This window comes from Peromyscus maniculatus, chromosome 1 (genome assembly GCF_049852395.1).
Source record: "Peromyscus maniculatus bairdii isolate BWxNUB_F1_BW_parent chromosome 1, HU_Pman_BW_mat_3.1, whole genome shotgun sequence".
NCBI lineage: Eukaryota > Metazoa > Chordata > Mammalia > Rodentia > Cricetidae > Peromyscus > Peromyscus maniculatus.
Genome location: NC_134852.1, coordinates 54,003,891 through 54,031,876, shown reverse-complemented (window position 1 = coordinate 54,031,876; position 27,986 = coordinate 54,003,891). Strand labels below are relative to the sequence as shown.

Below are 27,986 nucleotides of genomic sequence, written 5' to 3'. Positions count from 1 at the left end.
GACCATAATTTGAGTCAAATTTGAAGCAAGCTTTATTTTTACTGGGGTGCACCCAAGAGCTGGCCAGAGACTGTCTCCTCTAAGTCGGGCTACAGAGCGCAGCAGCAAATCCACCTCTCGGCCCCTTTTAAGGAGTAAAGTCAGGGGTAATTTTACTGGAGGGAGACAACAGGCAATAAAATACAGACCCTTAAAGAAACGTCACTGGTCACCCACCATGTGATCAGGGAGTGTCAGGGAGGGTCAGGGAGAGCTAGGGTATTCTCAAAAACAAATCAAGGTCATGGGTTGGGGAAGGTCAAGTTCCAGGAAACAGAGCAACTCAACTCACAGCACATAGAAACTTATTTTTAAAAATACAGCACAATGGCTCCTGACTTCAAAATGGAGTCAGGCAGTTTCCTTATTACCTGTGAATCTGAACACAATGCCACAACCTCAGAGAGAATAAAGCTATGTATTGACTAATAGTTTACAGTTCTAATCCAAATTTGGATAGTGTTGGGATAATCGATCTTGTCCATAGTAGCCCGGCCCACCTAGAACACAGGACGGAACAAACTGTGGTCCTGAATGATCTCACACCTCAGGGTTGTGCTCCCAGCTTGTGTCAAAGAGGCAAATCAAAAGCTGGACTGCAGCAGGGTGACTCTCAGGGGCCATGTCCCCTCATCCTGCAGGGGAGCGGGAGGGGTGTTCCCAGGGCCCCAGCCTGCCTCCCACTGGGCCGGGCCTGGCCCGCTCCCTGGGCATGAGAACCCTGTGGTAGCAGAGTTAGCCTTGTGAGAAGCTGGGGACAAGGTGACCTGGGGCAGTTCTTCACTGGGAGCTCGTGAGCCTGGCGGGAGACAGTCTCCCCTGGGGTCTGAGCTTCCCCCTGGAGAGCCTGAAAGGGAAATGAGAATTGTTAACTCAGACATCTGCACTCCACATTTCCAGGCCTCCTCCCTCAGACCCAGGGGTTGCCGGGCCCGGCACCTCACCCGTCATCAGCCTGTGCCACTGGGAAGCCTCTGTAGCTAGAGCCTGGGAGAGACTGAGGACCCGCTCCCGGTGGCCTCCAGATGTTGGCATGTAGGTTGTGGAGTGTCTGGGACTACAGAAAATAAGCCACGGGTGTCAAAGGGGCCACCAAGGCCTGCTGGGATTTGTGCTTCTTGGCTTGTATCTAGAGGACTTTAAACCCAGGCCCTGTGCATCGCAGGTAGACCAGCAGTCTGGTTGGCCTTACTGGATGAACCAGGCCATTGGAGCGCTGCGTTCCTGACTGGGCATGAGGGACTTTTTTCCTGGCTTTTTTGTAGATACCACAGGAACTCAAGGGACGCTGGAGTTTTGGAGACTTGTTTGGTGCCAGGACACCATGACAATGCTCCCCTGTCTGCACCCAGGTCCCCCCATCTCCACTCCCCACTCTACATCCATACCTACTCCAGGACCCAGAACTCCTGAGCCATTTCGCAGCTCCTACAACAGGCTGGAAGGAATTAGGCGGTTAGAATTCTTGCCTTGGAGAATGGTCACAAGTTCAAGGCCAGCCTGGTCTGAGTACATGACGAGATTGTGTCCAGATGGAAAGAAGAGAGGAGAGGTTGGTAGGGAAAGGGGCAGGGGAGAAAAAAGGAAAAGTGGAGGGGAGGAAAGAAGGGGAGGAAGACAGAAAATAGAATTCTTGCCATTGGAGGCCCTGTTTTCTCTACCTCCTTCCCCAGTCTCCCCCCCCCCCTTTCTCCTCTCTCCTCCTCAGGTCCCCCTCCCCACCCATCCACATGCAGATACTTAGGAAGGTCACAGGATCACCTGGGTGTCCCTCCTCTGGTCCTCCACGTTTGGTTTGAGACAAGATCTGTCATTAGCCTGGAACCAGCAAGTTGGCCAGACTAACTTGTTGTGGAATAAACTTTTTGTACACTGTGAATATGTGTCACTCTGACAGATTTAATAAAAAGCTAAACGGTCAATAGTTAGGTAGGATTTTGGGCGGCAGAGAGGATGCTGGGAAGAAGGGGAGTCACCAGCGGGACACACGAGAAGCAAGACATGTAGGATGAGAGGTGAAAGCCATGAGCCACATGGCACCACATAGATGAACAGCAATGGGTTAATTAAGTTATAAGAGCTAGTTAGAAACAAGCCCAAGCTAAGGCCGAGCTTCCATAATTAGTAAGTCTCTGTGTCATTATTTGAGATGGTGGCCCAAAGAAAAGCCTGACTTCAAATGGCATCCAATGTCCAGGCACATATTTCTATATAAGACCCGAGAAAGCTTTAAAAAGGTTCCAACCACACAAAAATGGAGTCAAATGTGGCTTCCTAGTCCTGCAGTCTCTCATGCAGGCTGAGGTACACAGAGACATCTCCTGGCTGCAGCCTGAGGGCTTGAGCTGCCAGCAGGTTCATAAGCTGAGCTAAGCTGCCTGGCAGTTCCAGGGTTTGCTCATAAAGACAGAAAAGGTTACAGATACATGCAGTAAAGCAGGTTCAGAGGAAAAGAAAAAAACTCTAAACAGGTTACAATGTGTTTAACAATGTGTGTAGGCCTAAGAAAAAGGATATAGATAGTCATAAAAAATAAATAGTTTAAAAATAATAAAGTCTTTATTAAAAAAAGAATAAGCCATGTAGAGATGGAAGTACATAGGGAGTCTGGATCCCATATGTTATTGCGTTGTATTTTAATTTTTTGATTGCTGATGAACAAACAATAGCTGCTAACATTGGGTTATAAAAACTGCTAAATTAAACCAACTTATATATTTAAAAATGTCTTAACTTCAAAATGAAAGTCAAAAATGTTATGTTATGGAAGAGGTTATGCTTTTGTTTCACAGGAAACAAGTCTGTGGATTCATTCAAGGTTGACAGAGATCAGGTTTGATTAAGGGAGACCCCCTGAAAATCCTCAAACTCGCTTTGGTAGACCAGGCTGGCCTCGAACTCACAGAGATCCGCCTGCCTCTGCCTCCTGAGTGCTGGGATTAAAGGTGTATGCCACCATCGCCCGGCATGTCTGTCATTTCTATAGGTTTGGAAGTGGCTTGCATGGCACTTCCTGTTTACTCAGGTAATATTGTATCTATTTGGGGTCTTTGATGGAGTTGAAGACTAGGGAGTTATAGTTGCAATTTTCCTCAATTGTGATAGAAGGTAAATTAGGTACAGAGCTATGGACCTCATCAAGATAGAATAAATAATGGAGCATTTTCTCCAAATATGCCAAATACAAATGGACTGGACATTTTGAATGTAATTCTTACCTGATAATTGTTCTAATTGTATATAGTTTTACCTTGCTAGAGTTAAATCCTTGCTGGAGAGGTGGCTCAGCAGTTAAGAGTTAAAACCTTTCCTTTTATTTAGACAAAAAGGGGGAAATGCGGAATAATATTTGTGTATAATGTGAATATGTGTCACTTTAATACAAGCGGAACGGCCAATAGCTAGGTAGGATTTTGGGGACAGAGAGGACACTGGAAAAAAGGAAGTTGCAAGCAAGACATGCAGGATGAGAGGTAAAAGCCACGAGCTCCGTGGCACCACAGAGATGAACAGTAATGGGTTAATTTAAGTTATAGGTGCTAATTAGAAACAAGCCTAAGCTATCAGCCAAGCTTCCATAATTAATAACGAGTCTCTGATTTGGGAGCTGGCTGGCAAGACAGAGAAAGACTCAATACACTAACTGATCTATGAGCTCCCAGGGTACCACCCATCTCTACCTCCCATCTCCATGCCATGGGAATTACAGGCATTCACTGTTGGCCCAGGCTTTATACAACGGTCTGAGGCTCCAAAGTCAATCACTGAGCTATTGCCCTGACTCCCTCCACTTTTTTTTATTTTTTGGTTTTTCGAGACAGGGTTTCTCTGCACAATTTTGGTTCCTGACCTGGATCTCGCTCTGTAGACCAGGCTGGCCTTGAACTCACAGAGATCTGCCTGGCTCTGCCTCCCAAGTGCTGGGATTAAAGGTGTGTGCCACCACCACCGGGCTGCCCCAACATTTTTCAGCCAGATTCTTATGTATCTCAGAGTGCCCTCCAAGTTATTATATAGATGAGGATGGCCTTGAACCCCTGATCCTCCTGCCTCCATCTCCTCAGGGTTACCCCACTTCCTATTTTTATGGTGATGCTAGGTGGGACTCTCAGAATGAAATGGCCCAAAGACATGATGCTTGAATTCACCTGTCCTCTTTGAGAACATCAGGCTTACGAAGTTCTACCTACAGCAGGTCTAATCCTGTCCTAGAAAAGCTTCTCTGATTTGGATATAAATATCCCCAGAGGTTTATATGTCACAGGATTGGTCCCCAGCCTGTGGTGCTGTTGAGATGTGATCGGACTATGAGAATGTTTCATCTGAACAACGAATCCATCCACAGTGAGTGACAGAACATAGGCCTGTGCTTTTAGGCCTGACTCCACAGCCTGAATCAGGCCATGCCTCCCTGAAGTTCACAATTAAGGAGTCACTGCTGTGATTTACAGCTTACAATCCGTGGCACATGGCTCCTTCATGCTCCCTGTCACATATACTACATGGAACAAAATCACATCATCTGGAACTTCCTTTAGCCTGGCAATGGCTATAAAAAGCTATAAAAAGTCAGACCTATGCTTTGGTGGGGAAGGAGTCTGAGATTCCTCAGGGGGCCTGCTCAGGGAAGGCTGCTCTCTGAAGAGGCTCCTCTGGCCTCCCGCCCTCCACCACGCCTCTCGGGTGCTTTGCTCTTTCTCACTTTTTGTTTATAATTTTTATTGTATGTGTATTGGTGTTTGTCTGCATTTATGTCTGTGTGAGGTGTCAAGTCACTTTGAGCTGGATGACAGACAGTTATGAGCTGCCATACGGGTCCTCTGGAAGAGCAAGCAGCCAGTGCTCCTAACCACTGAGCCACGGCTCCGGTCTCCCCTCCCCTCTGAGGCTCCATGGTGTTAGGTCTCCATTGTTTCTGTCAACGCTCCCCTTCCCGCTCCGGCCAACGATGGCCTTGAGGATCTTCTACTATAATCTTCATTGATGGGATTCTATGTCAGCTTCCTTCTAACATTAGGACAGGAGTCTACGGCTAATTGTGCCATTAGCATGCACGGCCTAGCTGGAGGGGGGTGTGGTGTGGTGAGCAAAGATACATCCCTACTCAGTCGGCCTGTCTCTCTACCCCTTCCCTCTCCCTTAGATCACGTGATTTGGTTTGGCACGGTGTGTGCCTGGGGAGCATGGAAGAGAGAGCTACAGGAGGTACAGCCTCTTCCGTGCCACACAGCCGCTAAGAGAGCCTGAGTTCCCACACGGAAACTGCAGAGATACCTGCTCCTCCTGTTTCATGCCAGTTTCCTCTGAACTGAAACATCCCCTGCAGGAGAGGGAAGAATCCTGAGACCGAGGAGATGGGCCAGCTTCACATGTCTGGGGAAGCTGAAACTTGCTGAGTTATGGAAACTTCCATGACTGAAGGACGGGCACAGCAAACATGGCAGAGACTAGCCAGCCCGGCTACAGGGAGACTCTCGGAACCACTGCCTGCCTGCACGGTCCGCAGACAGGAGACTAGCCAGCCCCGCTAAGGGAGACTCTCGGTACCACCGAGTGCCTGCATGGTCCGCAAACAGTGCAGCCACTGTAGCTTTGGTGAGCTGTCACTCATGCGAGGACGGCTTTGGCAATGAGGCTGTGTTTAGGTCATTTCTGCTACTGTAGGTAACCCCTCACACACCCCATGAAACCTCATGGTTCTCAAGGCTGGACTGGGGTGCAATCACTGCTGTAGTCTGTTACGAGTTCCCTTTCCGGGCTGAGGGAACCTGAGGGTGTGCTCCATCTCCCCAGGAGGAGCCTCTCACACACCTCCTCACTAGGTCCCCCCACTTCGGGAGGAATAAGCACAGGGCAGGATGACTTGGTTTACATCAACCAAGTGGGAAGTATTCCCATTTTAGAAAGGCAGCAGGGACTGGGGTGTGGCTGATCAACAGAAGACTCGCCTACCAGGCTCCACCCCAACACTGTATAAACCGGGCATGGTGGCACACGCTTGTAATCATGGCACAAGGGAGGTAGAGGCCAGAGGCTAGAGTTCAAGGCCAACCTTAGCCATGTAGCAAGTTCAAAGCTATCCTGGGATACACAAGACTCTGTCTCGGGGGAGGGGGGTAGGAGGAGGAGAGGAGAAGGAGGAGGGGAGGGAGATTCAATCTAGGAACAGCAGGTCCTCTCCCACCCTGCTCCCCAGTCCAAGACCCTACGCTCCTCACCCTCTGCTCCAAGTCAGGCTGGCGTCCGGCTGGGGACAGCGCCCTCCCCAGGGTCAGGAGCCTCGGGGAGGCGGGGCGCGGGAGAGGAAGCCCACAGGCTTGGTTTCTGCGCATGCGCTCCAGCTGCTCCTGGGCACTCATGCGGGGCCGCGCCACCGGGGCCTGGGGAGAGAACGACCAAGACCCTGACCTTGGGCTTCCTCGTTCTTTCTGTCCCAGGGACTTCCCACCAACAGCCTGGCGCTCCCTCACAGAGCCGAGCCCCTGTACTCCAGAGCCTGCTGCCTCCCCTCCCCGGCCCTAGACACATGCCCAGCTTCCCGGGCCCTGTGTGGTCAGATTCCCACCCACGTCTTTGGCCGCCTTCCATCACCTGCCCCACCTTATGGAGAAGGAAGCGTCCCGCCTCCTAGGGATGTCCGTTTCCCCAATAACTCGACCTCGAGTGGGAAACACTAACTCTTCTGCAGAATGAACCCACGCCTCCCAGGCTTCACGGCTGAGCCTCCCCCAGCCCCTCACTGGGGGATTCTAAGCAGGGCTCTTCCACCAAGCCATGCCCCTGTTTATTTTGTTTTAAATCTCATGTCGTTGCAAGCCTATTAGTGTCGTTACACAGATGAGAAGCAGAGAGGCTCAGAGGGGCTTAGTAACTACCCCAAATCACACAGCATCTTCACACAACTAGTGTTGGGAGGTCAGAGGTGATCAAGCCCAGTTACAAGGCAGATTGAAGGTGTCTCGGAGACAGTCTACCTTAGTTTTCAGCGGTGGGGATGAGGGCGGACGACCTTCAGGGCTGGACGCCCGTGAGACCCTTGGAGACCCAACACCTTGAGGAACAGAAAGGGACTTAGAATAAGAACACAGCAGTCCCACCCTACCAGGGTGCTCACCTGAGCGAGGGCTGAGGAGGGCTCTGTCACCTCCCGGGGGTCGACCCCAGTCCACCTCAGGGGACTGAGAGGAGCTAAGCTCCAGTGACTCTGGAAGGCTCTGGAAGGAAAAAAAATGGGGATCAAATATTGTTGTTCTTACTACAACTACCACAAATTTTCAAGTATTCACCAATTGAGGCACAGCACGGAAAATATTAAGATCATAAACTGAGAGCCAGATATACTGGCTTCAGATCGCATCTCTGCCACTTATTAGCTGTGCGACTTTGAACAAGTCGCTTAACCTCTCTTACCCTCTCAAGTTAAACAAGTTGCTCAACATCAAAGGCATTCAGAGCAGTGAGCGGCTTCCCAGGAGCACGCACTGGGTGCCATGCTACAGTGGTGTCTGGGGGGCTTCCCAGTGCAGCAACTGCCTCTGATCACACATTATTCGTGCTCCTGTAATTAACCCCTAAAAACTCGGTGGTTCACCAAAGCACACTTGGTGAAGTTTCCTTTGGTGTTGATGCCTTTTCTAGCTGGGGTGGACAGAAAATCAGGAGACAGATGGATAGTGTCGTAGGGATCCAGCAGTCACTGTATCCAGGGTAAAACATGGAGTGAACAGTTGTTTTCTGCGTTTTGTGTTTCTGCTTGCATGTGTGTCTGTGTGAAGGTGTCAGAACTGGAGATACAGACACTTGTGAGCTGCCATGTGGGCGCTGGGAATTGAACCCGGGTCCTCTGAAGAGTAGCCAGTGCCCTTAACCACTGAGACATCTCTCCAGCCTCCAAGATTTTTTATTTTCTAAAAGTACTTTGACCTTGAAGAATCATTGTGGAAAACAGTGATAGGTTTCCATGATTTGTAGAATTGTTTTTTCTGAGGGGGGCGTTACAGCCTTCACGTGACTTTGGTCACAAGACGCTCCTGGCACACCCGAGGCTCTTGCATTATTGGGCACTGAAATGGTACACAGTAAGGACTAAAGTGGTGGAGGTATGATGCTTTCCTTCAGAAAAACATAAAGTACAGAGTGGATTAGAAACTGGCCGGGCAGTGGTGGCACACACCTTTGATCCCAGCACTCAGGAGGCAGAGCCAGGTGGATCTCTGTGAGTTCGAGGCCAGCCTGGTAACAGAACAAGTTCCAGCCAAAGCTACACAGAGGAACCCTGTCTCAAAGAATAAATAAACAAAAAATAACCTCCCCCAAAATAGCTATATATACGGGTACTTGCCACCAAGTCTGATGATTTAAGTTCCATCCCCAGGGTCTACACTGTGGAAGGAGAGAACTGATTCCCACAAATTATCCCTGATCTCCACATGAACACTGTGACATGAGTACACAACCCACACAAAAGTGTACACACACTGTGACAGTGAGGGGATATCTACATCTCCTTGTCTGTGGGTGTGTCTGCAGGGACTGTCTTGATTACATTCATTGATAGCATTTAAGACCCGGCCTGAAAGGGGGCACCACTGCCTGGGGTTGGGTCCTGGGAGCAAATAGAAGAGGATGGGATTGAAGAGATGGTACAGTGGTTAGAGCACAGTGTTCTTGCACAGGACCCAGGTTCAAGTCCCAGCATTTACATGATGGCAGACTTCAGGGGATTCAGTGCCCTCGCGCGCCCCCCCCCATTGCCATGGGATTGGTAGGTGGTTAAGGGAAAGAGGTGGGTGAGGGGGACTCACCGGGGTGAGGACAGGTGAGAGAGGAAACTGAGGAGGAGCTGGAAATCTCACCTCTCGCTCTGAGGACTCTTCTCCTTGGGGTGCAGGGGATGGAGACTTGGGCTCAGTATGTGAGGGCTGTTTCTGGGGGCCACCTAGACCTGCCAGCGTGTCCTCCACCATCCACAGCTGCTGCTGAGCAGCTGCTCGGTCCTAGGGGAAGGAAAGGGCTTTGTTCAAGAGGAGAAAATACAAGGAGAGCAGCGGCAGATGGGCCCCACCCGGAAGGCTCTAAAGGCAGCTGCATGGAGGTTGTCTTGGCTGTTTCTGTCCCTTATTTACAGATTCCATGTATGACTCATGGTCCGAGTGCATATGGGAACTGTTTTCCTCCTTCGGTTATGTGGGTCCCTGAACCTAGGCCATCAATCTTGACAGCAAGAGCCTTTACCTACTGGGCCATCTCACCAGCCCCCAAAATTTTAAGGATTTATTTATTTTTATTCATCTGTATGTATGTATGTGTATGTGATAATGCATGTGGGTATGTGATAATGTATGTGGAGGTACCCACAGAGCCAGAAAGGGACATCAGATCCCTTGGAGCTAAAGTTATAGGAGTTTGTGAGCCATCCCATGTGGGTGTTGGATTCTGAGCTCCAGCCTTCTGCTAGAGCAGTAAGTGCTGTAAACAATGAGCCACGTGCCCAGTCCCATGCTTTCCAATGTGTACAAGACCTGCACATTGCCACTGGGGAGACCAATTTGGAGAGCCTGCACCTCACACTGCTTTCTCCTATCTATGAACATGGTACATCTCTATGTGTCATACAGCTTTTTTTTAAAAGACACAAGTGTGTCAAGGCATTTCCTGCCCACCACCGTCCCCCTGTTGGTGTTTTGCCTGCATGGGTGTCTGTGTGAGGGGGTCAGATCCCCTGGAACTGGAGTTCCAGGGAGGTGTGAGCTGCCATGTGGGTGCTGGGAGTTCTCTGGGAGAGCAGCCTTCTCTCCGGCCCGTTTTATACTGCTTTAATGATAACTAATGATGTTTGTGGCTTTCAGCGATGTCTGGCCTATCCCGTAACTGTAATTCTCGCTTGATAATTGTTCTGATATATGTAATTTTACTATGTGAAAGTTAAAACCTTCCTTTTTGAAAAAAAGAAGAGGGGAAGCGCTGGGGATGCTGTGAATGTGCTGCTCGGATTGATTGATAAATAAATGATGATTGGCCAGTAGCCAGGCAGGAAGAATAGAGTAGGCGGTATAAGGAGAGAGGAGAATTCTGGGAGGTAGAAGGCTGAGTCAGGAGACGCTGCCAGCTGTCGCTGCCATGAGAAGCAAAATGTAAGGTACCAGTAAGCCACAAACCACGTGGCAACTTATAGATTAATAGAAATGGGTTAATTTAAGATATAAGAACTAGATAGCAAGAAGCCTGAGCCATTAGGCCAAACAGTTTAAATAATATAAGCGTCTGTGTGTTTATTTGGGTCTGAGTGATTGCAGGGGCTTGGCGGGACCTAGAGAGAAACTCTCCAGCTACACTACCCTTCGCTAGATTTAACCGTAGGTATTTACCAGTTCATTATAAAGCCCATTTTTTTTTTTTGGTTTGTTTTGTTTTTGAGACATTGTCCCATTATGGCAGGTCCAGCAAGCCATTAATTAATTATTTTTTATTTTTGACATTTCCTGTTCATAATACATTGTTTTACTTAAAAATAAATTATGGCTGGGTGGTGGTGGCACATACCTTTAATCCCAGCACTCGGGAGGCAGAGCCAGGCAGATCTCTGTGAGTTCGAGGCCAGCCTAGGCTACCAAGTGAGTTCCAGGAAAGGCGCAAAGCTACACAGAGAAACCCTGTCTCCAAAAACCAAAAAAAAAAAAAAAAAAAAAGAAAAGAAAAAAGAAAAACCAAAAGATAGATAGATAGATAGATAGACAGACAGGCAGATAGATAAGATAGATAGATAGACAGACAGACAAGAAAGAAAGAAAGAAAGATAGATAGATAGATAGATAGATAGATAGATAGATAGATAGATAGATGATAGACAAATGAATAAATACATTGTGTATGGATGTTCGGCCTGCATGTATGTCTGTGCACCATATACATGCGTGGTGTTCAAGGAGGCCATAAAAAGGTGTCAGATCCCCTGGAACTGGAATTACAGAAGAATGTGGGTGCTGGGTATCAAATCTGGGTCCTGCAAGAGCAGCAAGTGCTCCTGACTGCTGAGCCACCTCTCCAGCTCTCTTGTTTTTTGTTTGAGACAAGTTCTCATGTACATATCATGATGGCCTTGAACTCCTTATGTAGCCAAAAGTGGCCTTGAACTTGTGATGCTCCTGTCTCTTCTTCCTGAGTACTGGAGTCGTAGGCCTGAGCTGCAGCACCTGGAGTACATAGTGCTGGGACTTAAACACAGGTCTTTGTGCATGCTGGGCGAGAGTTTGACCAACTGAGCTCTTTGTTTGAAAACCCCAGCTCTGTTCCTCATTTTGGAATCCTCCTGCCTCAGTCTCCTGATTGTTTGGACTACATTACAGGTGTACATCCCTCCAGACATAATTTGGAGTTATGTAGCTCAGGTTAGACCCTGGAAAGAGGCGAGAGACCAAGCACACAGGTGCACACAACGGGCTGCTTCCATCAGGCCTACAACAGGTCCAATGTGATGAGCACTTGAGGGACAGAGGCAGGAGGATCACCATCTTTTCTAGCCAAATTAGGTTATGTAGTACAAGGCCAGCCATGGCTACAATGTGAGGTCTTGTCTCAAAAAACCAACAGAGAAAAACCAGGCATTTAATCCCAGCACTTACTTGGAAGGCAGAGGCAGGCAGATCTCTGTGAGTTGGAGGCCAGTCTGGTCTATAGAGCGAGATCCAGGACAGCCAGGGCTACACAGAAAAACCCTGTCTCATACCACCCCAACCCCAAAAAAACCAACAACAAAAACAGAGAGTGCAAGAGAAACAGTTCTGTCCACAAAGGGCTGTGGTGGTATTGTGTTCCCCAAAATATTGTGTACCTTAATAAACTTATCTGGGGTCAGAGAACAGAAAAGCCACTAGTTAGGCAGTGATAGCACACGCCTTTAATCCTAGCATTCCAGAGACAGAAATCCATCTGGGATCTCTGTGAGTTCAAGGCCACAATGGAAACAGCCAGGCATGGTGACTCACGCCTTTAATCCCAGGAAGCAAGCCTTTAATCCCAGGGAGTGGTGGTAGAAAGCAGAAAGGTATATAAGGCGTGAGGACCAGAAACTAGAAGCATTTGGCTGGTTAAGCATGTGGCTGGTTAAGCTTTCAGGCTTTGAAGCAGCACAGTTCAGCTGGGATTCATTCTGGATGAGGACACAGAGGCTTCCAGTCTGAGGAAACAGGACCAGCTGAGGAACTGGTGAGGTGAGGTAGCTGTGGCTTGTTCTGTCTCTCTGATCTTCCAGCATTGACCCCAATACGTGGCTCACAGGTTTGATTTTATTAATAAGAACTTTTAAGATTCCTGCTACAATGGGCTTGCTGTGCAAGCCTGAGGGAGGACCTGAGTTCAACACCTAAGCCAGACCAGAGGCACAAGTGACCCCAGCATGGGGAGACAGAGACGGCAGATGCCTGGGGCCGCTGGCCAAGCAGCCTAGTGCCTACTTGATGAGTAACAGACCAATATGAGACTCAGTCTGAGAAACAGGGTGCACAAGGTCCTCTGGCTTCCACACGTACACACACCTGCACACACTTACACACAAGATAAAAGAGTGAAGAAGAGAGAGAAAAGCTGGGAGAGGGGAGAGAGAGAAAGAGCGAGCACAGAAAACTCCCAAGGATAAATTTAACAGCCACTGACTGGAAGTGGGCACTAGACGTGAATGTTCAGGGTGGAAGGAGACTGGGCTCAGTCGTGGCATTTCACAGTACAAGCAGGGCTTCACTGAGAGGAGACATTTCGAACCAGCCAGAGAGCGGCTTTCTGAAGCTAGGTCTTTAGGACCATAGGGGACTTAGAAAGCAGGAGTAGCCTGGGACAGACTGTCTGATGGTTAGGCTGGGTCTAAGAGCATTTCCAGAGAGGGTTGGCTGAGGGGGAAGACCACACTGACCATAAGTCACACTGTTCTATGGGCTGGGACCCCAGAATGAATAAAGGAGACAAAGGAGAAAGCCAAAGGAGAGGTGGATCTCTATGAGTTCAAGGCCAGCCTGGTCTGCACAGCCAGTTCCAGGACAGGACAGCCACAGCTACCTAATAGACAGACCTTGGGGGGCGGGCGGGCGGGCGGGGGGGGGGGGGTGGTTTGCTGGCTCAGGGGTTAAGAGTACTTGCTGCTCTTCCAGAGGACTTAAGTTTGGTTCCCAGCACCCACATCAGACAACATAACTGACTGTAACTCCAGTTCCAGGGAATCCAACACCCTCCTCTGGCCTCCAAGGGCACACATACACTCACACACACACACACATACACTCACACATAAATATATGTACAAACACACAAATAAAAAGTAATAAATCTGAAAATGTAATAGTGGAAGCAGAGCATTCTAGACTAAAGCATTCTAGAGAGTGAGTGGGCTGGAGGGATGCCAGCATTTCCCAACTCTTCTCTTTTTTAAAGGTTTATTTTTATTATTTTAAATATGAGTAGAGGTGCGTGTCTACATGTGAGTGTGTGCATTGAGTGCAGGTACATGTGGAGGCAGGGGCATCAGATCCCCTGGAGCTGGAATTGCAGATGATTGACAGCCACCATGTGGGTGCTGGGGACTGGACTATGGTGGTCTCCAAGAGCAGCGGGTGCTTCTGACCACTGAGCCATCTCTCCAGCCCTGACTCTCTGTGTCTTGATCTGCTGAGATTTGAGAAATCCTCATCTACTCCTGCCAACACGAACTCTGCCTTACCTCCCCCACAGTGAAGAACCACATCCTCAAACATAAACCAAAGCACAGCCTAACATGACACATTTCCCGTGATTGCTTCTTGCAGGTACTAGGGTCACGTGAAGAAGAAAGTCACTGACGGACGGGTGCCCAGACACTGCTGGGGCGTCCACAGTTCCCAGGTGGCTTTGGTGCTGTGGGCAGGGAGAGGAGAGGGGGGGTGTACCTGGGGGGACCCGAGGTGCAGGAGGTATTCAAGAGTCTCCCTTAAGGTGCCCAGGTCCTGCTCCAGGCTGCTGTACGTGTCCCAAACCTGCTCTCGCTCCTAAAGAAAAGGAAGAGATACAAGATTAGCCCCTCAAACCACCAGCTCTTGCCCCAGCTGAGGAGGAGGGAGGCTCCCTTCAGGTCGTCTCACTCCAGATGGACTTCAACCCCATGATCTTCTTTGTTTAAACTACTGGGAACCCCAGGCCATATGCCACATGTGATCCCTCTGGACATGGGTGGATCCTTAAAGCCACGCAGCCAAGCAGCCCACAGATAAAATTTTAAGTATCTGTTCATTTCTGTGTTTTAACACAGTCCTCACAGGGATCATATGAAATAGATACTATTTATTTTGCTAATTTTTAGGTTTATTTATATGTATGAATGTTTTGCCTGTGTGTATGTGTGTGCATCATGTATATGGAGGCCAGAAGAGGATGTCAGATCCTCTGGAACTGGAGTTACAGATGACTGTGAGCCAACATGTGGGTCCTGGGAATTGAACCCAGGTCCTCTAGAAGAGCAAAAGTGCTCTAAACCATTGAGCAATCTCTCCAATACATTTTTTTTTTTTTTTGAGACAGTCTCACTATGTAACTCTAGCTGTCGGGGAACTCACTATAGACCAGGCAGGCTGACCTCAAACTCACAGAAATCCCCTGCCTCTTCAAATACTATTTTCCTTATCTAGAGAAATGCCCCGAATGTTTAGATAACTTTTTTAAGGTCATAGTAACATTGAGGGAGAGCGAGTGAGGTCAGCAGGAAAGGGTGCTTGGTAGCAAGCCTGAAGACCTCTTCCATCCCCAGAAACCACACAGTGAAAGGCGAGAGCCAGCTCCTGCAAGTTCTTCTCTGACCCACCAGCACATTGGCGTATGTGCACACAATTCTAAATGTTTATTTTTATGTGTGAGGGGTAAGGATGGCTTGTGGGGGTTGGCTCTCTTTTCGGACATGTGGGTTTTGAGAATCAGGTCCTGAGGCTTGGGGGCAGGTGCTTTCACCTGCTGAGACATCTCATCAAGCCAACACACAGAATAAGTGACAATAATAATAAGCTATCCCTTTGGTTTCACTTTGCAGAGCATGGTGGCACATGCCTTTAATCCCAGCAGAAGGAAGGCAGAAGAAGCAGAACTCTGTGAGTCCCAGGCCAGCTGGGAATACATAGTGAGACTATTTCAAAAAATAAGATACAGTCAAATCAGATCATCTTATGATTGAGGGCCTGGGTTCACATGTATGTATGTGTGTAGTGGGAAATCTAGTACGGTATCTAAACATCAGAATGAGATAGTTGTGTTCACCATATCTAGGGTAAACATCAGAATGAACAGTTGTTATGTAGAAGTACTTAGATCTTGAAGGAATCACTGTAGAAAATGAGATTGTTTTCTCCTATCTACAGAGCTGTTTTTCTGAAGGAGCTTTACAGCCTTTGCGCGACTTTGGTCACAAGACAGTCCTGGCACACCCCGAGTGTCTTGCATTATTAGGTACTCCAAACAGCGCCCAGCACAATAAGGACTAAAGCTGCAAGCTTGTGATGTTTTCCTTCACGAAACATATAGATTAGATCAGGACTTTGGGATGATGAACTTGTTTTACCCAAAAAACAACTTTTGTGTGACAATCAATAAATATACCTTTGCAGGGCCGCTTGGGGTTCAGCTCATAGAAACTGTTCCTCCCTGCTGCCACAGAGAGCCTAAATTACATCTTGGAGTGACTCTCTCTCTTCGACTGACCCATGCAACACAGAACACCCTACATGTATGTTCATATGCACATACACATATGTCTAATAGAAAATAATAAATTCATTGTAAAAATCATCCTCTTGGCCAGATGTGGTGGCACACACCTTTAAAGGCGTGCACCACCACCGCCTGGCTAGGCACACACCTTTAATCCCAGCATTCGGAGGCAAGTTCAGGTGGATCACTGTGAGTTTAAGGCCAGCCTGATCTACATAGTGAGTTCCAGGACAGCCAGGGCTACACAGAGAAACCCTGTCTCAATAAAACAATAATCATCATCATCATCATCATCATCATCATCATCATCACCATTATCCTCTTAAGCTACTAAATTAAGCTTTGTTACTGCTTGGGTGCTTGCCCCTCACCTATAATGATCAAGATTATGGGTTAAAGAAGCCATTTGGTAAAGGCACTTGCTGCCAAGTCTGGTGGCCTGAGTCCGGCCCCCAGGACCAGCGGGGTGGAAGACGAGACCAATTCCTTCAAGTTGTCCTCTGACCCTCACATGGATGCCAGGGATACACTGGTGTGCGTACACACACACACACACACACACACACACACACACACACACACACACATGTAATAAGGACACATTTTTAAAAGACTATAGATTTGAAATTGTGACCTGGCTGATGATTCAAGCGTGACCCTCAAGCCCACACAGTCTCCACCGCAGCAGGCCCAAGCCTGAGAGTCCTGCCCTTCCCAGATGCTCACCTGAGCCAGGTGACACAGAGCGGCCCTCACATTCACCAGCCGGTCCTGCAGAAGGCGTTGGCGACCCCAGGCCTTCCCCGAAGCCGCAGCCTCCCTGGTAGCTTGGCCCAGCTGCTGCCGAGTCAGCTCCAAGGCTGCCTCTAGCTGCTCCTGCACAGAGAACAGCGGTCAGACTTCTGAAGCGACTTCCAACCCGAGAAGATGAATGTGGCCCCAGTCCCTCCGCGTGGGAAGCGTCTCGACTCTCACGCCTGGGTGAGACATGAGCAGCTCAGGTCCTCCCTGCTTACCTTCTCCTCCTGCCTCTTGTCCAGATCCTCCTGGATCCGCCTCAGGAGCCGGTCCTGCCCACACAGCTTGGTCAGCAATGTCTGGGAGAAGTTGAGAAGGAAGCGTTTATGGACCTCACCTAGCTTTTCCCCTCCCAGCTCCATCTAGAACAGTGGTTCTCAGCCTTCCTAAGGCTGCGACTCTTTAATACATTTCTCATGCTGTGGGACCCCCAACCATAAAATTACTTTGTTGCTACTTCATAACTGTAATTTTGCTACTGTTATGAACTGTCATGTGAATATCTGATATACAACTGCCTGGACCCACAGATTGAGAACAGCTGGTCTAGACCTTTTTCCCTTTGACTCTGAGAACTGGACAGGGATTGGATCTGGGAGAACTTACGTCTGTTTCCAAGCTCTGATGCGAAATTGAGTCTGCTGGGGGGCCTGGCTAAGGAGGAGAAAATTCCAGGGTCAAAGGTCTTGGATGCCCATTTTTACAAACCCTTCCGTCAGCCTCCTTTGGCACGGCATGCTTTTTGCCCTAAGGCTGGATTCTTCTCTGCTAGCAGTAAGAATCAGTTCCTTAAATCCAAATTTGAATTGTCTCAATCTTTGGTCTTCCCCTGTGGTTTCGAACACTACAGCAAGAACAATGCGGGAATGAATTCTAAGCGACACTTGTTAGGTCTCAAGGAAAGTGGCGGCAAAAGGCTGAGGGGCCTACTTAACACAGCAAAGAGGACGCTGCCCAGCAGCCTCAGTAATGCATCCCACCCCTACCTGAACCTCTCCAACCCTGGAGCTCGGCTTCCCGTCTGCCAGCGTCTCTGATTCCTATATAAGCTCAGCCCCACGGTGTTTTGGTCTCTCGTGCTCCGCTCCTCTTTGCCGTCTTTTCCAATCTCCCCGCCCCTTTCCCTCGTCCCATGGCCCTGTTCAGTGTGGACTCCTCCAGATGCCTCTGGCTGTTCTCTCCCTGGTGTCCACAGTAAACCTTCTCCTCGACCCACACCTAGGCAGTCATGTGCTCACTTTTTCACTCAACACCTTGTTTCATCAGCCATGGGAAAACAGTAAGAGAACCTACCCAGGATCCCGAATGGGCTTTTCAAGGCTCCTTGGCGAGGAGACAACCATCCTGGGGAGTGGGGAGGTCAAGGGAGAGAGGGATTCTAGTGGGTTCCTGGGGCTGCAGGAAACCTACCAGCAAAATCATGGAGGCCCGGGTCCCGGGGGGTCTCGGGGGCAGCTGGAGATAGGTGGGAGAACCAGAAGAGGCCTGGGTAGACTGAAATAAAAATGCTTAGAAGCGTCTTGTTAGGCCCCAGTGGTACAGGCTGTCACCTCAGCTACTCTGGAGGCCTGGGTTACAGGGTGAGTTCAAGGCCAGCCTGGGCAACTTAGGGAGACCCCGTCTCAAAATAAGAAGTAAAAAAGGTACTGGGGAGTAGGTCAGTGGCAGACTACTTGCCTAGAATGGCCACACACACACACACACACACACACACACACACACACACACACCCTCAACTATACTGGCTCCACACGCACAGGGTAAACGGACGAGCCTTGCCAAAGCCGCTAGGGGCTGTGGGAAGTTGGCTGCAGATATTCTAGGCTATAAATCTGTGAGTCTTAGAGAAATTATCAAGAGGCTGGCTGTCTTGAAATAATAACTGGAAACCAAACTATGCCTCAGTTTGATGTCGAGCATTGTGGACTACAATACCCACAATGCACAGGAACAATGGCACAAAAGTAACCCTGAGGCCTGATGGGACTTGAAATCCACTAGCCTTGGATTTGGGGAAACCAGTTGCATTGTGAACTCTAATCCCCATAACGTCCACGAGGCGTGACTCGATTACTGGCCTGGGAAGAGAGCTTTGAAGCCTGACGGGAATCGCAGCCCGCTCTCTCCGCGCACCTGAGTTCTAGGCTCCTGTCTCCAGGGCTGGGGACTCCTGGGTGGCCGTCCTCCGCCTGCTTCGGAGGAGGGTCCTCGGCGTGGGGTGGGAGGTCGGGAGAGGGTCTGTCTCTGGGGTCCCCAGTCCAGAGGAGGTCGGACATCAATGCGACTCAGGGGAGTGTGAGGCCGGGCGGGAAATGATGCGTCTCCTGCTGAGAGAGGGGGGCGCCGCGCCGGGGCAGAACGAGGACGGGGAAGGCTCAGAGGGGAGGGCGGGCGGGAGAGGGATGAGAACAGCCTAGGGAGAGGAGAGAATCAGGGGACCGAGTTAGTCGGAGCCCCTGCCCCCGGTCCACTACCCATCCCTGATGGCCTCCCTGTCCCTCTCTGCTGGGCAAAGTGTGGATGCGTTCCCTTTGGGAACACCTGCATCCACTTGCACAGGACCCAGCCACCACCAAGGTCTCTCGAGGGGGTCATCCTTCCCTTAAGCCACGCCCCCAACTGGCCCGACTACTCCTTTAACTCCTCCTTCCCTCATGGCACGCCCTGATAATGACAGGGCTCCGTCCTAAGACCCCAACGTGCTCCTACTTACTCTGGGCTCCTGGTCCTCCTACTCCACGTGTCGGACGGAAGATCAGCTGCAGGGCTGAGCGTGTACATTCCTTGTCTGCCACGACCTCTGGAGAGCCGAGCTACCTCTGGTGATTCCGAGATGCGCCCCTCTTCCCTTCTGCTCACCTCTGGGGGGCCCCCGGGTCCCCCGGGTCCTTCCCCGGGCGGGGGTCGTACAGATGACCTGGGTAGGCCACTAGCAAATGGGCACATAAAGTGACATCACTCTTGTTCCTAAAAGGTCACTGGGTCAACTGGTACAGGACTCGGTGTCCTGCAGTCTAGAAATTGGGGCAAGCTGGGAAGATGCCTGAGACAGTCTGATATTTGGGGGGGGGGATTGGGGGGTGAGGTGATGTCATTTTGAAGCAAGCATCTTTATAGCCCAGGCTGGCCTGGAATTCTTTGTGATTATCCAGCTTTAGTCTCCCAAGAACTGTCAGGAACACATGGCCATCGTGAGTACGAATGGAAACCCCCCCCCCCAGCCAAAAAAAGAGAAAAAAAAATCAAATCAATCAGGGTAAGGTTGGTGCACCTTTAATCCCAGCCCTGGGAAGGCAGAGGCAGGTGTATCTGAGTTCCAGGTCAACCAGGGTTATACTGTGAGACCCTGTCACAACACCCAAAACTAACCAACCAAACACAGCTAGGCATGGCCCTGTGTGTCAACACCCAAGGAAACGGGAGAGCTGCGACAGTTAGACCCTGCGAGCTCATGGGCAGCCAGCCTAACTAATGAGGCAAGCTTCCAGCTCGGTGAGACCCGTTTCAAGGCAAGAGATGGACAGCAATGGAAAAATGCACCCAATGCCCTGCTCTGGCCTCCACATGCGCTGACACAGGCATGTGCAGTTGTACACACACACACACACACACACACACACACACACACACTTTAAAAATAGGGCTGGGGAGGCAGCTCAGTACTGACGGCCCCTTAAAGTATGAAACCCTGGCTTCAGTCCCCAGTAAATGAGCAGGAACTGGAGAGGCGGCCTAGCCGTTACCAGTGCTTGCTGCTCCTTCAGAGGACCCACGTTCAGCTCTTAGCACCTACACTGGGCAGCTCACAATCACCTCTAACTACTTTAGTTCCAGAGGGACCCAACACCTCCGACGTCCACCAGCATCCAAACTCATGTGTCCAGACCCACACAGGCATACAACCAACCAACCAAAAACTCACACAGGGCTGGGGGTATGGTGTAGTTGGTAGAATGCCTGCCTAGTGGTATACAAGAGTTCCTGGGGACAAGTCCCTACAGCACTGGTGTGGCAGCCCACATCTGGAATTCCAGCACTTGAAAAGTGGAACCAGTGTGGTCAGAAGTTCAAGGTGATCAACAGTGAGTTCTAGGCTGGTCTGGACTATTCGAGACCTTGTTCAAAAAACAAAAATAGTGTGGTTGTACATGCCTTCCTTTAATCCAGAGGCAGAGGCAGGCAGATCTCTGTGAGTTCAAAGCCAACCTGGTCTACATAGAGTTCCAGAACAACCAGGACTATATAGCTCCTCCCTCAAAAAAAAAGTAAAAATAAATAAATAAATTCACTTACAGACATTTTTTAATGTGACCTGGCTTCAATTCCTAGCACCCTTGAGGCAACTTACAACTGTAATCCCAATTCCAGGGAATCTGACACCCTCTTCTGGCCTCGGAGGGCACCATGCACATATGTGGTACACATACATACATGCTAAGAAACACATACATGAAATAAAAAGAAACTAGTCTTTTTAAAAGTGTGGCATGGCCTCCAAGCTGACTTTGTTTAGTAGACACAAGCCAGGACTTGGTGTTCTGAGAGTGGAAAATGTTTCTAACTCCTTGGGCAGAGCTAAGAATGTCTACTGAGTGTGTCAGTTGGGAGTCAGGCTGGACATGAAGGTGGGCAGATCTCTTACCCCCCCCCCTGTTTTTTTTTTTTTTTTTTTTTTTTTTTTTTTTTTTTGAGATAGGGTTTCTCTATGTAGTTTTGGTTCCTGTCTTGGGTTTCGCTCTGTAGACCATGCTGGGGTTTCTCTATGTAGTTTTGGTTCCTGCCTTGGGTCTCGCTCTGTAGACCATGCTGGGGTTTCTCTGTGTAATTTTGGTTTCTGTCTTGGGTCTCGCTCTGTAGACCATGCTGGCCTCAAATTCACAACTCACTGAAATCCGCCTGGCTCTGCCTCCCCAGTGCTGGGATCAAAGGCGTGAGCCACCGCTGCCCAGCCTGCAGGTGGGCAGATCTTAAAAGAGAAAAACTTTCTGCTATTGGAGGAAGTTCCGTGTGTGTGTGTGTGTGTGTGTGTGTGTGTGTGTGTGTGTGTGTGTGTCTAGGATCTTTAATGTTAGGGTCTATTAGAAGATAACTAGTAATTGCATATTAAATGACTGTCCTACAAAGGGAGGAGCTTGATGGGGAGCATGCCTGAGCACCACTCACCCGTCTTCCCCCTCAGCACGAGAGGCCCTCCCCAGAGCCCGCAGCCAGCCTCTCAGGTCCTCCAGTGTGTCAGCTGCAAGGACATAGGTCCTCATGCCTGGGTGCTCCGCCTGAAAGGGACAGAGGCTTGGGACTTGAACTCAGAGGAAGCATGGTAAGACCTCTTCCAATGTGGAAGCCCCAAGGCATGGTCACCTCAAGTTCCCGCCTACCACCTAACAAGAACCCACAAACACACTCACTGTGAAGGTGAATCGCCTGCCTCGTGGGGCTCCCGGCCCATCCGGCCTGACGCTGTAGCTGGGCAACAGTACACTGCCCAGGACACTCTCCTCTCTGCTGTCTGCAGAGAGGGGTTGGGGGCAGAGGTCAGGCACTTGTCAGGGCAGCTAGGAGCCCGAGGAGAGAGGTAAGGTGGGAAAGGGGCAGCTGGGACACTGACCCTTGTAGTAGAAGAGGCAGTGGCCGGAGAGGACGAACCAACGGCGTTTCCACAGCCGGAGGCCTGAGCTATCCTAGGGAGAGAGACGAGAGAGAGGCTGAACAGAGAAAAGCTAGACAAAGTCCAGAGGGCCGGAGGAAAGAGAAATGGTGGGCAGAGACCCAGAGAGAGGCAGGCACACAGGGAGGGCGAGAGGAAAGGGGTAGCGGGTAGAGGGACTGGGGGGGCATAGGCATGTGTTGGTTTGATGGATTCATATAGCCGAAAGCTGGGAGCCTGATTGAGTGGTAGTGCATCTGGCTCTAAGCTTGGCCACTTTCTCCCCCTTGAGACAGGGTTTCTCTTGTAGCTCTGGCTGTCCTGGAACTCACTCTGTAGACCAGGCTGGCCTCAAACTCAGAGATCTGTCTGCCTCTGCCTCCTGAGTGCTGGGATTAAAAGAGTGTGCCACCACCACCTGGCTTAATCTTGGCCAATTTTAAATTATACATTAGAAAAGTCTTACCTCACAGGGTGGTGGTGGCAAATTCATTTAATCCCAGCACTCAGGAGGCAGAGGCAGCTGGATCTCTGTGAGTTCAAGGCCAGCCTGGTCTACAAAGTGAGTTCCAGGAAAGGCTCCAAAGTTACACAGAGAAACCTTGTCTCAAAGAGAGAGAGAGAGAGAGAGAGAGAGAGAGAGAGAGAGAGAGAGAGAGAGAGAGAGAGAGAAGAAAAACCTCTATTAGGACCTGACTTCCCATTGAGGTTTTAGAAATTTCTGGAAGGTTTGGTTGAGGTGATGCACCAACCACAGAGGTTTCATATACAGGGACTTGGTGCAAATGTTCAAAGCCTGAGATGTAGAAGGTTCCCTTCCCTATCGTGTGCTGGTTTTCTCCACAAACTCCCAACAGCCTAGTCAAAATTTTGTGGGTTTTGTTTGTCTCAAGTAGCCCAGGCCGGCTTTGAATTTGCTCTGCAGCTAAAAGGTCTTCCTGCCTCTGCATCCTTAGTACTGAGATTATAGGCCTGTCCATTTATTGATTTACCAGTCCGTTACACAATTCCTGCCCCACCCTGGTCATCTTCTTCTTATCTTTTGATTTGTGTATTTATTTGTTTGTTTGTTTGTTTGTTTGTTTGTTGAGACAGGGTCTCTCTATGTTGTTCTGGCTGTCCTACAGTGCAGACCAGACTTGCCTCACAGAGACCTGTCTGCCTCTGCCTCAGGAGTGCTGGATTAAAGGTGCATGTCACTGTGCTCTGCATCCCACTTTGATGATCTTAATATGGCTTAGATACTTGTTCATCTTATATGTGTCTATCCTGTGTCCTGGGGCCAGGAACATGAAATATTCAGTCACAGACCGGGAATGAATGGTTAAGGTGTGGAGGAAACAGTAGCCGGTCCAGGATGAGGCAGAAGAAGTATGAGGCGTATGGTGTCGGGAGAGTGGAAGGAAACTCAGCAGCAGGACTCAGCGTCCAGGGACCCAGCCTTCCCTCACCCTCACCTGCTTATGCAGCCAGCCACGGATGTGCACGGGCAGGTTGGGGTCCCGCCGAAGAGCATTGTTCCTTTTCCCAAAGGCATGGACCTTATGCACGGCACGAGTAGGCTTCTGAGGTACAATAGGAACAGAAGTGAATGAGGGCGTCTCCTGGGACTGGCTAGAAGCCAGGCAAGGAGGCTGAGGACGGTGGCACATGCCTGAAAATCCAGCATTGTGTTGATACAGGAGGGTCAGGACTTAACACAGTGAGTGCCAGGACAGCCTGCTGTTTGAGACCAAGTCTTCAAACAAACGGACAAACAGACAGACAAACAACGACAAGGGATTTAGTTAGCTCTGTTCACACAGTGCTTCCTCATCATACATGGAGTGTGAGTTCAAATCCCAGCACTGCATAAACCAAGGAAGGCTGTTTATACCTGTAATCCCATTATTCTGGAGGTAGAGGCAGAATTGGAAGGTCAAGGTGATGGTGCACACCTTTAAACCCAGCACTCAGGAGGCAGAGACAGGCAGATTCCTGAGTTTGAGCTCAGCCAGGTCTACGGAGAAAGCTCCAGGACAGCCAGGGCTAGAGAGTAAGACCCTGACGACAACAAGTTTTAGGTCATTTTTTGGCTACATGGGGAGTTCAAGTTCAGCCTGGGCTCCATGAGACCCTGTAGAGGTGTCCCCAGCAAGAACACGCTCTTGGCCACCACAGCCAGGGACACCAAAGAACCTCTGCAATCCACCTGGGAGTGTGGACTGGGCGTTCTCCACAGGAGAACCTTCCAAACAGAAGTCCTGGTAAATGAAAGACCAGAAGGACAGCTTTGACGCTGTGGCAGAGAGATCCTCGGCAAGCAAGCTCAAGTGGAGATGCAGCTTCTCATCCCTCTCCTCCCTCACAAGGGGCACCTGTTGAAACACAGGCTGCCTTGGACCAAATCTCTGAACTTAAGGGAGTTTAGTGAACTTTGTCCTAGGTGATACTTATGTAGCTCAGGCTATCCTCAAATCACTATGTAACCAGGGTTGCCCTTGAATTTCAGATCCTCCTGCCTCTACTTCTAGACTGTTAGAATTTGAGGTGTATAGTACCATACCGGGCTTATTCTGTCATGTGTTGTTGTTGTTGTTGTTGTTGTTTTCAAGAAAGGGTCTCACTATGTAGCCTTGACTGTCCTAGAACTCACTGTGTAAACCAGGCTGGCCTCAAACTCACCAAGATCCACCTGCCTCTGCCTCCCCAGTGCTGGCTCTGGCGCTTGCTTTTGGGATTTGGGGATTTTGTTGTCTTGCATGAGACAGGGTCTCACCTAGCCCAGTCTGTGTTCCTGCCTCCACCTCCTCGGTACTGGATTACAGTTGTGAACCACCATGTCTGGTTGTTAGTGGGTGGGTTTGAGGGTTACAGACTAGGGAGGAAGTCCCCTAGTCCAGTCTAGAGCAGCCACCTTCTCTCAGTCCATGTTTGTTCTCCTGACTTCAAGTTGGGAGAGACTGAGGAGGGTGGGGACAGGGCTGGGAATGTCTCTAAATTCCCAGCTGCAGCTGATGCTCAACTAGGGACCAGTCTGGCAGACCCAATCACTAAGGAACCTTGCCGTTGACAACGGGAGTCTCTGTGAGGCGCAGACCCCACAGTTAGGAACGGACCCTTCGGAGCCCCCTCCTCCCTAGCCCATCCCAAGCCCTGGAGGACCTTGGTGCTCGGGCTGCTCAGAGACGACGTGGTGGAAGCGCTGCTGGCCAGGCTCAGGCTGCTCCGGGGTCGGCCCTGCTCCATCGAGAGCTCTGGGAGAAAGAGAAAGGGGCTGTGTCTCTCCACTGCTGGGGGCTGAGGACAGAGCTGGGGTCAGGAGTGGGAGGTCAGAGAACGCCGGGGAGAAAGGAACTGTTGTCTGGGGACTGGGGGGCTGGGGGAGGCCATGGCCAGGGATCACATGCCAAGAGCAGTGCCAGGGAGGTGGGCGGCTCTGGCAGCTGTGGGAGGGGGCAGCTGTCTGCAGCCAGGCCGTAAGAATAGGGGCTCCTTTCTTCCTGCCCACTGAACTCTGGCTAGGAATGTGACCCCCTCTGTGCATAGGGATTCTACTCCCTGCCTCCCTCAGGGGGCCCTGGGCTACCTGTCCCTGTCTTCTCTCGTGAACCCCGAAGCCATGTTTGCCAGCTCCCCGAGACAAGTCGTCCGACCCCAGGAATGAGCATCCAGACAAGTTCCTCCCAGCCCAGCCAGGGACTTACCCAGCTCTGGTGTCCCAGTGACAGGGTCTGTCACCTCTGTGTCTCAGACACTGCTTCTCACAATTGTCTCTCCTCACCTGATGTTGCTTAAACCCTGTCCTGGTTGTGAGTTCCTGCTTGCTCACCCTCCTCTCCTCTCTCTCTCTCTCTCTCTCTCTCTCTCTCTCTCTCTCTCTCTCTCTCTCTCTCTCGCCCCTGGTCTGCCTGTCACCTCCCCTCTCCAGTCCCTCTCCTTACCTTACTGTTCCCGTCTAACTGTCCCCCCCACCCGTCTTCTCTCCCTCCGTTATTCCCTCTCCACACCCAGGCTTCCTCTTTCTCCCTGACCAGACTGTTTCCTTTCTTCTCTTTCAAGTGCTCTTCCTCACTTTCTCTCTTCCTCCCTCTCCCGGTTTCTCTTTCCTCTCTGCTGGGCTTCCCCTCTCTCTGGCAGCCGCCCGCCCACGCTGCTGCCTCCCCTCCCAGTCCTGGCTGTCCCCGCCTCTCCTGGCCTCCCCACTACAGTCTGACCCCTGGCTCAGCTGCCCCCACGCTGAGGGGAGGGATTGGGCCCCCCCAACTCCTGGCTCCCCTAAGCTGTGGCTGGAACTCCTCAGTGTTTGGAGCAGAGACTTGAACACCAGGATACATGGGTTTGTTGTTACTGGGGTTCTGAGCTCTGGGCACCTTCAAGAGAGGTGTCCTGGGTCTTTGGAAGAAAGGGGACTCCAACTCCTGAAACCTTGGGAAACTGGGATACAGCCTGGCTGGTGGGTGCCAGGGAGGTCTGAGCTGAAAGTCCACAAGTGTGGCCTTGACCAAATGAGGCAGGGATGGTCAGCACTGGTCCTGGAAGGAGCGGAAGATAGTCCCAGAGTACTGGGTCTGGCAAGGACAGAGTTAAGTGACCAGTTTGAAATTTGTCCCTCAGGGCAGACTGATAACCTATTAGGAGGGAGGTGTGGTGCTGTATATTCTGAAGAACAAAGCTACAGACCAGAGCTCAGGTATGTGAGACCCTGGGATCTATCCCCAGAAACACCACACACACACACACACACACACACACACACACACCACCACCACACACCACACACACACCACACACCACCACATACCACATACACATAACCCCCACACCACACACACACACACACACACACACACACACACACACACACACCACACCACACCACACACATACACACCACACAATAAACACACACACATACCCACACCACACACACACAACACACCACACACACATACACACACCACACCACACACATATACCCATACCACACACACACAACACACACACATACCCACACCACACATACCACACCACACAACACAACACACACACATACCCACACCACACATACCACACCACACAACACAACACACACACATACCCACACCACATACCCACACCACACACACACACACACACACACACACACACACACACACACACACCACATACCCACACCATACAACACAACACACACACACCACACCAGGGAGGGAGAGGAGGGGAGGTTGGAATTGGGTCTCTGGATCTAGATCAGATCAGCCCAATCAGAATGTCAAATTGCATAAACAGAGCCTTCATATAATTTTGAAGCAGTGAAGGATGCAGGAGCCTGCCTATGAAGGCCAAGAAGTCTGTTTAGCAGTGTTCTCCATACAGTATTTATTGAGGTCATACTGTAACTTCTGTATCAGGAAAGCTGAGGCAGGATTGTTGAGAGTTCCAGGACAGCCTGGGCTACAAAGGCGGGGTTCAGCCTGGGTTGCAGAGTAAGTTCCAGGCAATCCTGGAATACAAAATGGGTCCCTGTCAAAGAACAAAAACAAAACAAAGGAAATAGAAATAAGTCTTTTTAAAAAGAAGCAAAAGAAGAAGGCTCCATGAAGGCATGCACTGGCCTGGGGTCACTGCTACTCTGTACACAGTAGGAGGATTGCCCAGATATCAAGGTTGGCCTGAGCTTACCCGTGAGTTCCAGGACGGTGTGGACCATACTGTGAAACTCTGTCTCAAAACAGACAGAGACAGACAGACCTACACACCAAAAATAACCAAGGGCTTGAGAGCGCTGGCTGCTCTGTCAAAGAACCCA

At 50.2% G+C, this 27,986-nt stretch overlaps 1 protein-coding gene across 6 annotated transcripts; it reads right to left on the bottom strand.

The window, feature by feature from the left end:
• Positions 1-14: 14 nt before the first annotated feature.
• Plekha4 (pleckstrin homology domain containing A4) lies at positions 15-26,271 on the bottom strand. 6 transcript variants are annotated; one of them, XM_042276336.2, is made up of 21 exons: positions 25,882-26,268; positions 25,340-25,431; positions 23,653-23,760; positions 22,157-22,229; positions 21,957-22,057; positions 21,715-21,824; positions 19,265-19,480; positions 18,685-18,964; positions 17,962-18,045; positions 17,158-17,205; positions 16,770-16,850; positions 16,480-16,629; positions 13,950-14,048; positions 8,895-9,035; positions 7,154-7,253; positions 7,014-7,090; positions 6,258-6,419; positions 1,801-1,857; positions 1,428-1,477; positions 984-1,096; positions 15-886 (listed from the first exon to the last, which is right to left on the bottom strand). In XM_042276336.2, the coding sequence occupies exons 2-21, from the start codon at positions 25,421-25,423 to the stop codon at positions 624-626; spliced, it is 2,397 nt and encodes a 798-aa protein (XP_042132270.1). In that variant the 5' UTR covers positions 25,424-25,431; positions 25,882-26,268; the 3' UTR covers positions 15-623. The 6 variants fall into 6 exon arrangements, 5 of the variants coding, with proteins under 5 accessions (XP_042132270.1, XP_042132282.1, XP_042132289.1 ...); XM_042276348.2 differs by having other exon boundaries at positions 7,184-7,253; positions 25,882-26,024; XM_042276355.2 differs by lacking the exon at positions 1,801-1,857 and having other exon boundaries at positions 25,882-26,271.
• Positions 26,272-27,986: the final 1,715 nt, after the last annotated feature.